The 12625-nt window shown below is 38.1% G+C and overlaps 1 protein-coding gene across 1 annotated transcript in view; it reads right to left on the bottom strand.

Moving 5' to 3' along the window:
- Positions 1–12625, bottom strand: part of sorcs3b (sortilin related VPS10 domain containing receptor 3b) — a 49306-nt gene that overhangs the window by 8048 nt on the left and 28633 nt on the right. The window contains exons 8-25 of the mRNA XM_086162087.1: positions 11363–11452; positions 11042–11221; positions 10689–10835; positions 9675–9777; positions 9131–9207; positions 8939–9030; positions 8279–8386; positions 7959–8076; positions 7565–7698; positions 6939–7052; positions 6362–6533; positions 3668–3854; positions 3286–3419; positions 2906–3029; positions 2476–2588; positions 1476–1610; positions 1032–1131; positions 37–142 (exon numbers count right to left, since the gene is read on the bottom strand). Coding sequence (XP_086018213.1) covers positions 37–142; positions 1032–1131; positions 1476–1610; positions 2476–2588; positions 2906–3029; positions 3286–3419; positions 3668–3854; positions 6362–6533; positions 6939–7052; positions 7565–7698; positions 7959–8076; positions 8279–8386; positions 8939–9030; positions 9131–9207; positions 9675–9777; positions 10689–10835; positions 11042–11221; positions 11363–11452 — 2234 coding nt within the window. The remainder of the gene's footprint in view (positions 1–36; positions 143–1031; positions 1132–1475; positions 1611–2475; positions 2589–2905; positions 3030–3285; positions 3420–3667; positions 3855–6361; positions 6534–6938; positions 7053–7564; positions 7699–7958; positions 8077–8278; positions 8387–8938; positions 9031–9130; positions 9208–9674; positions 9778–10688; positions 10836–11041; positions 11222–11362; positions 11453–12625) is intronic.

Here is a 12625-nt window from a genome sequence, read left to right as displayed (position 1 = left end):
TAAAAAAAAGTTGCTTTCTAATGTCATCTGACGAACCTTTTGAACTTGTAAATGAAAAATGCTGCTAAACCCACGAACACAACAGAGAGCAACATCAGCATGGCGGACCCACTCTGGATGGAGTTGGAATCTACAAGTGGTGCTGGAAGGTAAATATATCAGATGAATATCACAGCTAGGGAGAAACACAAGAGTAAAGCAAGAGGTAGTTAATTATTTTCCTTGTTCCTAATCCAGGCTTTATTTCAAGATCACCTTCTTCTCCAGCTATCATTCAACAATGGCAGACACGCTTTAATGTTTTGCTGTGCAGATGCTATTCCCTCGTGGCATTGAAAGAACCTTTAAGAAGTACGCTGGCTTTTTTATGGTATCCATCATGCAGGAATCTTTTTGCACTGTCATGAGTTTTTTAAATGCTGAAATGCAAAATTCAAAAGTATTTCCCCTTGCAGCCCATCTTCATCTCCTTTGCAGTAACACCTATGAGGTCTATGACCTTTCTGGATAATTTTAAAGGCAACTCAGACCTTTGTGTGTTGACACAAATAAAGACAGATCCGTTGGTGGATGAAAAGGGTAAAGCCATGCGGCTTGATCGACACATTTTTGTGATATGGTAACGACACAGTGACCCTGCTGATTTCCTTGATGCATACCAAACGTGTCCTTTGTCAATCATGCCATCGATTAGTTCATTTCAAAGAGACCTACTGTCTCACAGGTCTTTGCTTGAAACTAGATGCGCAGTGAAAGCTATTACAGTCTTGTGATTTACAGTGTCACACAAGTCCCATGCAGGGAAAATGTCTGCCTTTGTTTTTTTCAAGATTTGAGCTGAAGACAATGTGAAATCATGACCTGTCTTTTGCCCGACATCTAGCAAACTTCAACAGATTATGCACAGTACATATTTAGGAATTATATACTAAATGTGCATGATATCAACCTCGAGCCTATTGCTTCAATTTGATTTACTTGCAAAAAAACGTTCCAATGCACAAAGAAGTTAAGGTCACAAACTAACTTACCGAGAGTTTGTTGAGTGATGTAGACAGTAATATGAGTATCTGCTTTCAGATCAAACTGAATCAGGCCTTGGTTCAGGGCAGCAACAAATATATCCGTGACCTGTTTTATGTTTCAAGACAACACAACTGTGTAAGATGAGATAATGATGATCAACAGCGTTCCTAGAATTTAAGTGTTTCAATTTATATCAGGAACTTTGCTGTAGTAAGAATTCAGCAGACAAAGAAACATGTTGTTCATGCCTATATGCCAAGGTGTGAAATTATTTCAATGAATTTATGTAAACAATCCATTAACAAGTCTAACTAGGTTTTAACACTTTGCAATTCACTAAAGATGGAGCCAATTCAATTTCAAAGGCAAAAACAAAAACAACTGTACTCCAGTCTGCTCTGTTGTGGTATTAAACTCCCCAACCAGTACACAATTTCAGTGGCTCTTACTCTGTCTAGTGCTTCCTCAGTTTTCCTCTTGTTCTCACTGAATGATCGCACACTGGGCAGGATGAACAGCTCGGCTGTAGTTGGAAGTCCAGGGTACAGTGACACCAGCAGCTGACCTTCAGGAACTGCCGACACCTTGCATTTGCAAAGTAAAACAAAGAGCTTGTGTAACTCCATGTGTGCAAAGTTTAGGCCGATGCTTTGAAAATGAAGTAGTCTGTTGGCTGAGGGCCTTCTGAAGCTATTTGGTCGAATATGCGTTGGAAAATTGCTGATACCCGCTGTTTTCCCTGACAAGATATCTCCCATCAACCGTTTCAATCTCAGATTTGTTGAAAGCTGATGTTGATTCTCCTACCAAGCAGGGATATTAGCTAAGCTAATCCGATAGCTTCCCCACAAATGTCAATTTCCACACATCTTGACATTCAAACCTTTTTGATGTAAATATTTCCTTGATTTTAAGTCCAACATATGATTTCCATGTAAACAACATTTGTATTTTCAACAAAATTGTTACATCATCCTGGTCCATAATCCTATATCTTTATGTAATTAAATGTGTATCTGCATGACAATAAAACATAATTCAGTGCAGATGGCTGATAGATATCCAACAGCATTTCGTTTTGAAAATAATTACAATCCATGTCATAAGTTTCACAATTATATATAAAACAAATTGGCATGTTTTGCATGAAAGATACTTGAAATTTTAATATTTGTAATGTATCTTAGTGATATTGTAATATTTGACTCTCACCTATCACTATGAGATTCCAAATCCAGTCAGTTTCCACTTTTAAAGTTTCGACAAATGACTAATCAGACATTTTTCAAAAAGGCCTGCTGAGTATGTTTTCTTTCGTCAAAGAAATACATTTCAGCCATCAACTATAAAACATTATGACTGAGACATTGGAGATGCACACAGGAGTAAATAGTGATGACCCTGAAAACCACTGGTGGCAAATGTTCAGCAATGGAAGACTTGATGTACCTGTGACAGCACTGTCTTCACCACGCGGCCTATATCCTGCCTCCACTCAGGGATGTCAGGATTGTGTTCGTCAAGAGCTGGTGAGAACGATAACAGCAGTGACCTGAAGAACTCTGGAGGGAAGAGAAAAAAAAATAACCGCAAAATGATGTGTCTTAGAATATGTCTGCTGCTTTCAGTTACATTTTTGATTAATCTGATGTGTAGTTTCATCTTTTTTTTTTATCTAGAAACACGCAGCTGGAAGTTAATTGCTCTTCGAGATTTCATGTTCGTTTACCATGATATTTCATTAATTAGATAAGTCCATGTTGACATCAATATGGCACTGTTTGGAAGGTGGACCGAGAGCCTGAGTGCAAGCATATTGCACATTTATGGTATGCTTCACGTAGATTAAACTCCTTTGAAGACAGCCGTCTCTACAAACCTTTAACAGTTATGTCTTTGGAATCCTGAATCACAGTGCTCCCAGAAGCAACCTGGACAATGACCTTATTATTTCCTTCTCTCTGAAAGGTATGTGAGATGCTTCCCTCCAAGGTGATGATAGGCTAGATTTTAAAAGAGAAAACAAGGATTTACATACAGATTTTTTTTTTAAATTATTATAGAAATGCATGCGTAATTAATATGCCGTATAATGCCACACTGAACAAAAATCGATGCCATAAATAAAAATAGCCCACCACTGCTCAAGCTACATTTTCTATGAGGACTCAAAGCAGATATATACTGTAACATTAGGAGAGGGAATGCGGGTATAAGAGAACAAAATGCACGGAAGCGAAACACGGAGAATAAGCTTACCTCAGAGCTATTGTCAAACCACCAAAAAAAGGTCAAGGTTCTAGTGTGGGTTGGCCAAACCACCACTGTCAGATTAGTCTCCTTTCCCCGGATGGTCACGATGGGAGCTGAGAGATATATGCGCTCCAATGGACCTGAGGCAAGCATACATACATCACAGTATCCAGACATTTATGTGTGTGTTCAAATTATGAAATGCACTTGGACACAGATTCTGAAAATACAATATTACTGATCTGATGCATTAGTATGTGTTGCTGTGTTCATAAAAGTAATGCCCTGACTGAAATGGCATTCAGAAGAGTTGGAGACAGGACTATAAAAGAGCTTCATGCTATATGCACTGCCACAGGATGAGTAACGACGACTCTTATTCACATACTGGTGATGTGTAAAAACAGGGTGCTGCTGTCAGATCCATGGCTGTTCTCTGCAGAGGCTGTCACTCTGTAAATCCCAGTTGTTCTGTAAATGTGCTTGATGCCATCATCGGTGCGGCTTAGGTTAGAGTATGTGATCTTGATGCCATCCCCGAAGTCCAGCTGGATGCTGGTCCTCAGCGAGTCTCCCTGAAGACACATGGAAAGACATAACATCTGTCAAGACAGCTTAGGTCAGGAAATATCCATTAGTCTGCATGCTCTTCCAGAGTCCATTATCGAAGAGCTTGGGTTGAAATGCCCACTATGTGTTGTCACAAATATTTTGGTAGTGAATATAAATCCTAGAAGACGGAAACTCAACTAAGAAATGAAAAAGAAAAGTTGTACAGCGAGAAAAATAGGTCTTAAAATGCCCCAAAGTAAAAATATTTATTTAAAATCAGAACCTTTCGGCTGATATCGTGTCATGCGGCAGATTGTTTAGTTATATTTTATAGTTTGGCAATGCCTCTCCCTTCCTTCACACTAATACAACAGGCAAAAGGGATTTTATTTATAAAACTCCAAAGCGCTCAAAATCCACATTAAAAAAAAATTAAAAAATAGCGATACAAACTTATCTTTCCTGAGGCTATGTCCCAGTTATTCTGGATAATTCACAGACCACCATTTAAATGGTGTTCCTAGAGACACTTTTAGTAGAAAGTAATTTCCATTAAAAAAGAAAAAAAATCTACGGGAGTCTTATTTTTCAAAAGCAAAAAAGCATCTTCTAAATTATTAAATAAATAGATAACAGCCATTAGACTATTGTCAATGCCTTCAAAATCCTTTTAGAGGCTTCCTACTGTTTCTGGTATGTGTGGGATTGCATCCGAGGATTACAAATCTTGGGTTACCATATGAAGAATAAATAAAGTCTAAATTTATATAAATAACATTGTATTGGTATTGGCTGATTTTGGGATGTCAACATATTTTACATCTCAACAGGAATAACACCCACCTACTTGCCCATACTGAAGCTTAATATGAAATTAGAGAATATTTCCTCTAATTTTAATTAAAAAGGGCCACATATTCTGGCCTGTTCTCTGAGGATTGATCATACTAACTTTATCTACATGTTATACAATAAAACTTGGAAAACATGATTTGGACCAAACGAGTTCAAATAATGGAGAGTATAGCATGAGAACTATCCTCAACCAGTTTCTAGGCGTTTCTTTTACAACAGAATTACTTAGAAGATGGGACAAACACAATTCCAAGAAACAGCCCTGGGAAACAAGTGCGCCGTAGCCCTGATATTTCAAACACGCATGCCTGTAGCAAAGTCCCCTGAATCTACATCATTTTCAGTTTCGATTGTTTACTAGTTCTACCATCTTTTGCTATTACAGCAACAACAACAACAAAACTACTACTATCTACAATAATGATATTATTATCGTTATTAATATCGTGGTAAACTAAGAGGGGTTTGTCTTCTGGTTCCATCAGTGTCCTTCACAAAAGAATAGTAAATAGATGGATTTGCCTCAGCCACAGCTTATAAATAGGAGACTCAATCATACATACATATAAGGCATGAGACTAATATTAAATCACTAGTTTAAGACATACCAGCATTAGCGCCCTGCAGAGAAGTTTTGTGTACTATCTCTGTAATGTTTTTACTTGAAACCTTAAATCCCAAATTGGGGAAGGGAGGGCCTGTGTTTTACTCACCATGTTTCTGTCTATGTGAAGAATAACAAAAATATTTCACATGATCTGTTTCTCGCAGCAACCATCCAGTAACTACTTGATAAATTAAATAATCTGCTAAAATCTCACTGACCGAAAGGAGGTAACACAGGAAGAGCTGTTACACTGCACACCATCAGTTATTTACCACTGTGACATTTGCTGCAGAAGCCAACAAAGTTTTCAGTTAATTCATTTTCTTTTTGTTCCTTGGATCTTTAGTGTCATCCCTCATAGTAATTGTATATATGGGTCCTTGCCACATCCATGTATGTCTCTAGGCAGAAACAGGAATAAGGACCCATTTTGAAGCCAGTTGGTGAACGAAACTTGTGGGTCTTACTTTCAGCCTTGTGGCTGCTTATCTCTGGGGGCATACTGTTTTTATACAGTATCACATTAACTGTAAGTCTCTGTAGTAGATACAAAGCTCATGGGAATGCTCCAGTTAGCAAAAACACAATATCACAAAAGTCATAATTCTCATGATGGTGGTCACGACCCTGAATGTGGCGGCTCATATTTCAACACGTCCCCCCTTCCTCTCTGCTCTATTTGTCTGTTCCATTAAATGTGCACGTCTTTTCTAATGGTTATAACAATCCATTTTCACCTCGGGATGAAATCCAAAAACTTTGTGTGATTAAACCCCGACACTGATTCCCATCAAGCTGGGGTGTTTACAGCTAATTAGAGATGCTAATTATCTCAAATGCGTTAATTAGAAAATGTAAGCATTATAAGTGGCAACACTAACATGAGTGACACTAGAGTAAATACTGACTAAACACTAACACATGTTCATATTCTGACACTGGCATTGAGCTACATGTGTAAATTGAAAAATAACATTATGCAATCACCTAATCTAATCACTTAAAATTAGTCATTTAAGCTTAACATGTGACTTAATGTTGCGAGAGTTAAGAGGCAAACTGATTCACATCATCGAGGTAGACCATGAAGGTAACATTGCTTCCAACGATAGCGCTGAGTTCCCCTTGGCCGGTAGACAGTCGGAGGCCACTGGGCGGTCTTGGACGACACGTTTGTCTTCGGGGCGAATACACATTCTTCCCTCCTTCCTTACAGTTATTAGACAAAACCTTCCGATACCTTTGACACAAAAATTTAGAAATTAGAGTCAGATGCGTATCCTGTGTTGCATATGATATACAGGTAACTGAATGAATATAAATAATCACAGTCAATGAGATATATGGACTCCTGAAGATGCTATGACACAGTCATTAATCTCTAATTGCAATAATAAACAAAGCTTTTTTTCCTCCCCCATTCCAGATATGCAAACCAATGATCATCCACTGAAATATGTTGAGTGAGAAAACAATAGAGCAAAATAGGACAGATACTACACCTATTTTAAATGATTATGTCATTTTTATAGAATAGGGATATAGCATGTGTAAAGATTGTTATTTTTAGTTTCTGGTGCAGGTGGTACAAGATGGAATAGTCTGCTATTGTTCTGTGATGGACTGAACAACTGGGGCCACTTACCCAGTGCTGTTAAGGAAGCTTTGGCTTGTGCTGCAGCTTTTAGCTGCACCATTTGGATTAAACCAAAAAGCTCGAGAGCACTTCCCGTCCTCTTGGCGTTCCCATCCATAGTCACTGCCAAAAACAAAAGAGTTCATAAAATGGTAAAGACTGCTAACTCAAATAATCCACACCTCAACAAGCTTTTGTAGTAGGGCAAATGAGTTAATGTCTGAGCCCCGTTGCATATTTGAAGACCAAAACTAGAGAAATGATTGTCTGACAAGTGGGGATCAAACAGAATTTTAGACAGATGGATAAAAGATATTTAAAATTCATTTACAGATTCATTATTAATTGAATTCTAATATCTCACTAGACATCATTATGGAAATTACAGTCGTCTGACTAAAAAAAAGTTCTCATTTTTATCTATGGTTCCGTTGCTATAATTACATTCAAAGAGTCTAATCAGTTCAGGTTTTGTATTGACTACATAAGTAGTCTAGAAGGATAACAAGCAATACGAAGTTCATCAAAATAAAGTAATCTGGGATTTTAAGAGCACAAAGGCATAAATGCCTTCAAATTTGCAGTGATTCTATTTTGTCTGAATTGCAAAGCAAAGGGGGGGTTGAATACATTACCATTCAAAGTCATAAGTTGTGCAGAGGCATGGCTCAGAGGAATAGATCCTGGAATAGTCTTGTGCCAGCATGCAGTGGTTGCCTGGCCGGCGTTTCATATAGATCTGCTTCTCACCCATCACACACAGCTCTCCCTGTCAAACAGAAAAGTAAACCTTTCTTACTGAGTGAGACTGTATGAGTAAAAGATGATATCCATAAACCTTAAATTTCAATTACAAAAATTGCTTGGGTTTGAAAAAAATCAGGGCATTATGTAGTACAAATAAATGCCAAAGTTTATTTCTGATTTTATGCTGATTTCTTGCTAATTTATTATTATCTGTTGACAGTAACAGAAACAAAACAGGAATCTGTAAGTATTGACCACAATTCAGTTTCATATTCTGATTACTTTGTTATGCAGTTGCCAAGTCTGATAATCTCCATCCATGCACCTCCGACTAAAGAGGCCCTTATAGTCAATCTTGATTAACTGCCACTCTGACCGATGGCTGAAGTGTCCAAAGAACCTAGAGGATAATTCAACCAAAAAGCAAAAATCAAAACTCTTTCTACAAATGCATCAATCTAAAAGCTGTAGGTCTTGCACTAATATGGTGGCTAGATTTCGTCGATAGGGAAAACAGGAATTTTCTTCAAAAATCGACAGAAAGGTTAATTTTACCGGACTGATATTTTGTTTACTCCAACTGAACTAAATGTTCCACTTACGTAATTATGTGATTGTCAGATTCGGGCTCCATTAAAACTCCATCCACATACAGAGGTGCCAAAGAGAAACTGTGGCGGTCCCATTTCTTCCCTTCATCAAGACTGATCCTGAATAACATTTAGAAAAATATATTCCATCCATCTAGTCATATGCATCTGTGGTAGCTAAAAAAATACTAAAGTAATATTCAGCATTAGGTGAAAACAAGAGAAACACAATGACAAACAAAGTTAAAACCAAATCAAAAAGACACAAGGATTCAGATAACTGAGCTTTCACCATGTGACCATCAAAGTACAAATTGTTACAATGCCACCAAAATAAGAGTGCTTTATGACAGAATTCTCAGTAAAATAGCTATTACTCCTTTACATAAAAGCCCTCAAACCATCATATCCAAAGAAGAGTACAAGCTGTAACAGACTCTCCTCTGCTGGAAACGATTTTGCCTGTTCCGAAGCTGCAGCACAGATACGATAATCATGCAAACTCGGCCCATCGGCATTTCAAAACAAAACGTAATCATGCCACATCCACCCCACCCACAAAAGAAAGAAAGAAATTATGCCTTAGCCATTTCAGCCCACAATTCTAATACCTTCTCTTCCTACCTTCAGTAATTGTGATATTCAACTGCTGTTCAACAAAAGCATACCTACCATAAGTGTCGAATTGATGTAGCTGCATGCAAGACCGCCAGCAAAGCTCCTCCATTGTCAAGAAACCAAATGTTGTGCTCTTCATCAAAAATCTGTAGTTGTGCACAGCAAGAGTACACATTCGTTCCGTTCTAGATAGAACACTTTAAATATGAACATATCATTGGTTTAAGGTAAACAAGTACAGAGCACCTGTCTCCAGCTATTTCCTGCATCAGATGTAATAAACATTCCAAGGTTGGTGGAGGACAGTTCAGTTCCAATATTTCCTGAGTACAAAAACATGAATAATTTCACTCCTTTCGTATTTACATAGCAAAGAATCCCACAATGTAAAAGGCATAATACATAATAAAAGTTGTTTGTGAGTTTGTGTGTGTATCCTTGTTCTCCACCAGAGGACACCTCAATGACTTCCAAGACTCTAATCACCTGTCATAGCATAATATATGGTATTTAGGGGTTGAGGTTACTAAGTTAAGGAGGAGGCCACTGCAAACAGAGAGAGAGTTTTCAAAAGGGCTCACAAGTCAAACTGAGAAAAAGGGATAGCACTCTTTATATAGATTTTGGTGGCTTTGCACATTCCTATTTGTAGGATAATAAATTTGCATTAGTGTATCATGTGCTTTTACACAATAAATCATGATGATAGGGGTGACAATCACAGAACTCAAACTCTGAGGTCCAATCTTATCAGTATTCTTTGCAAAACACTTGCTCATGGATACTGCACCTGAAGCCACAATGATTCCAGGCACAGACTTTTTGCTGGTAATTGGTCCAGATGTGTAGGGATTCTCTGACATCTCCAGATGTAGATGCAGGGAGCAAAATGGCTGTCAAAAAAATAAAAATAACAAAGGTGCCCAATATAGCGCAGGAGGAGACAATATGTATTGGGCAGATCTTTACAGGAGCAATTAGAATTGTGTCTGCCTTCAAACTTCCCATTGATAGAAAAGTGCTCACATTTTCAGAGACCATTTATACAACAAAGATATTGTGTTCCACCCATCTCCTCTGCCAGAAAATAAAATAAAGCGGACAAGGAGGGCATTTGGATTGTTTCATTCTAAAGCAAACAAGGCATGTAATTAAAATTCCCCAAGATGCACTGATAAACCAGGCAAAATTGATTCAAATCATTTTCACTCATCTCTCAGACTAAAGCACGGTGAACACATCAATAAGTCTTTTCAGACAGCTAAGGTTGTAGAGGGGTGGGGGGGTCAAAGAAAAGACAAGAGCAAGTACAGTCATTTGTGTTACAGTGAAAGATTGAACTTGCTTCAAAGTGCGGATTAGTATATTATGTAGGCATTACAATCAATATCTAAAACCTTACTGACTGAATTAGGTGAATATTATACCTGCTGAATTGCAAGATAAATGCGTAATATAATGCAGTGTAATCTTATGTTCATTAGTCCAGTGTGACTACCTTCAGTGAGATGAAGTCACATAGGTTAATGGAGAGTCTGGACCCCTGAAACTGGATGTAATGACATAGTATGGCACCTAGTTTGGATAAGAACACCCAACATGAGCATCTCTTTGGCCATTCAGGAGTTTGAAAAGGTAAGCTGATGATAAAGCTGGCACCTATGCCTTGTTCAAATAGGACAGTATATCAAAAAAACATCCAAAGCATGGCTGATGAGCTTGAAACATTTGATGCATGATATGTGTCATAAGCTTCATTTCCCATGAACAAGGACATTCATTCAGTCCTTCCCAAAAGGCTTACCAAAATGCAGTGAATATTATTTCCAGCCACATCCGTGGCAGGAGCTGGCAATAAGGCCCAGGATTGCCCTTTGTTGTATGTGATAAAAGTCTTGATGTGTTGATCCACCAGTTTGTTGGCAAGATACATGCCGTTTATTCCCTCAACCTACAAAGGAGAAAAACAAGGGCTCTGTCATTATGAAATGTTCAATTTCCTCAAATTCATACATAATGTATGTGCATGCCTCATATCAACGATTCTTTATAATCAATTAGTTGGTCAGACTATCATAACAACAGTTAACCGCACCAACAGGAAACACAGTAATGTTGAACACAAAGTGGTAACATGGAAGAAGATGAAATATGAACCTTATAAAAGTCCACCTGTAGGTTACCAGTGGGGCCTCGACTCGTTCTCAGATTCTCTAAGGAGAGTGTAAAGTAAACTCCAGGGGAGTCCGAGATATATAGGCTATATGTATTGTTCTGATTCCACTCCTGGACCGCAGCAAACACCTGCTTCTCATCTGTACTGATAATATGCATGTCCTACGGGAAAATGTGGGTGAGACAGAAAAAAACAAGTGCATATGAGTTAAATGTATTTAATAGAGGAACTATTAAATTAAGAACATTTGTTCATAAAAGAACTCATGTTGTTTTAAGTTTATAAGAATTACTTGTGCTTGCCTTTGGTAAACAATATTTGGGCAATTGCATTTGCTTGAATGATTCCCTCATGTAGGACACGAAGTAGCTGGCTCGTCCCGCTCTAGTCACCTTTAAAATGAAATCAAAGAAGCTCTGTCAAAATGAAGACACAAGTTATATTAAGTCTATTTAGACGGTCAAAATTTACATAGTGTTTTTCTACAGAGGTATATTATGTACGCTGTACAATAAACAGAGTGGGAGGTTTTGTTTAATCTCAAAATGTTACACAACATCCCAGATGGTGTAAATTGAAGACAGAAGCCCACTTGGCGCGTTTGCTCTGCAAAGCCCACTTATTCATTCAGTGCTCATCCAGGGATTTCGAGCCAATCCCTGCTGACATTGGCCAAAGGTCTGGACAGGACACCAATCGATCACAGGGAACGACAACAGATGAGGATTTGAACCCATGTGATCACCTATGGACAAATTGCAGTCACTAATTAACCAAACGTGTACAGTCTCCACACAGCTGGAGAGTTTGCATGTTGTCCCTGTGTATATAAATGGGATTTCCCACTCTACTGCCAGGGGATTTGAAACACAAAACCTCACAGTGGTGCGCCCGGCTCCGTGCTGGCCATAGGTCAAAGAGCTTGCAGTGAGTGTTTTGGCAAATCTAGTCTCAGCTCAGTTTTCCTGCAGTGTAAAACTGAGTCAAAGCTCTACCTTACATTAATTTCTGTCAACCGTATTTGTCCTTTTTGTAACTCTGGATTTAATCTTTCAACTCCAGCGGTGGATATCTACTTTAAATAAATTTGAAAAAAAAAACAAAAAAAAAACTGAAAATATGTCTACAAGTAGGTTATGAGTGTAATGAAATGTGTTTTTGAAACTAGCACAGTGCATGTATAGAAGAGCAGAGTATATGCAACAAAAACATTTGATTTATGCACCCCCCACACACAAATAGCTCGGTTCTATATCCATTGGTTGTGTTTTGACACTCCTAATACATACACACTATATACGCCTACATACTGCACATGCATTCACTATCAGCAGGTAAAAAAATAACCATAATCCATAGGGTTTTTGTGGCTGCTTATCAAAATTGACATACAAATGCATGACTTAAAAATGTTTTCATTAAAAATAAAACAGTTAAAGGCCATGTCGACCCACAGTATCTCTGTGCAGCCTGGACCAAACTGGTAGTTAATTTAGTGAGCTTAAAATCCTGTTAACCAAACCTAGCCTGAAGTAGCAGGAACGTGCAGAATATCCAAACACCTG

The sequence above is a fragment of the Fistularia commersonii genome, chromosome 2 (genome assembly GCF_037954325.1).
Source record: "Fistularia commersonii isolate RoL2024-O1a breed Wild chromosome 2, RoL_Fcom_v1.0, whole genome shotgun sequence".
In the NCBI taxonomy this organism is placed as follows: domain Eukaryota; kingdom Metazoa; phylum Chordata; class Actinopteri; order Syngnathiformes; family Fistulariidae; genus Fistularia; species Fistularia commersonii.
Note: the sequence above shows the minus strand (reverse complement) of the source record. Positions and strands in the feature narration are given on the sequence as shown.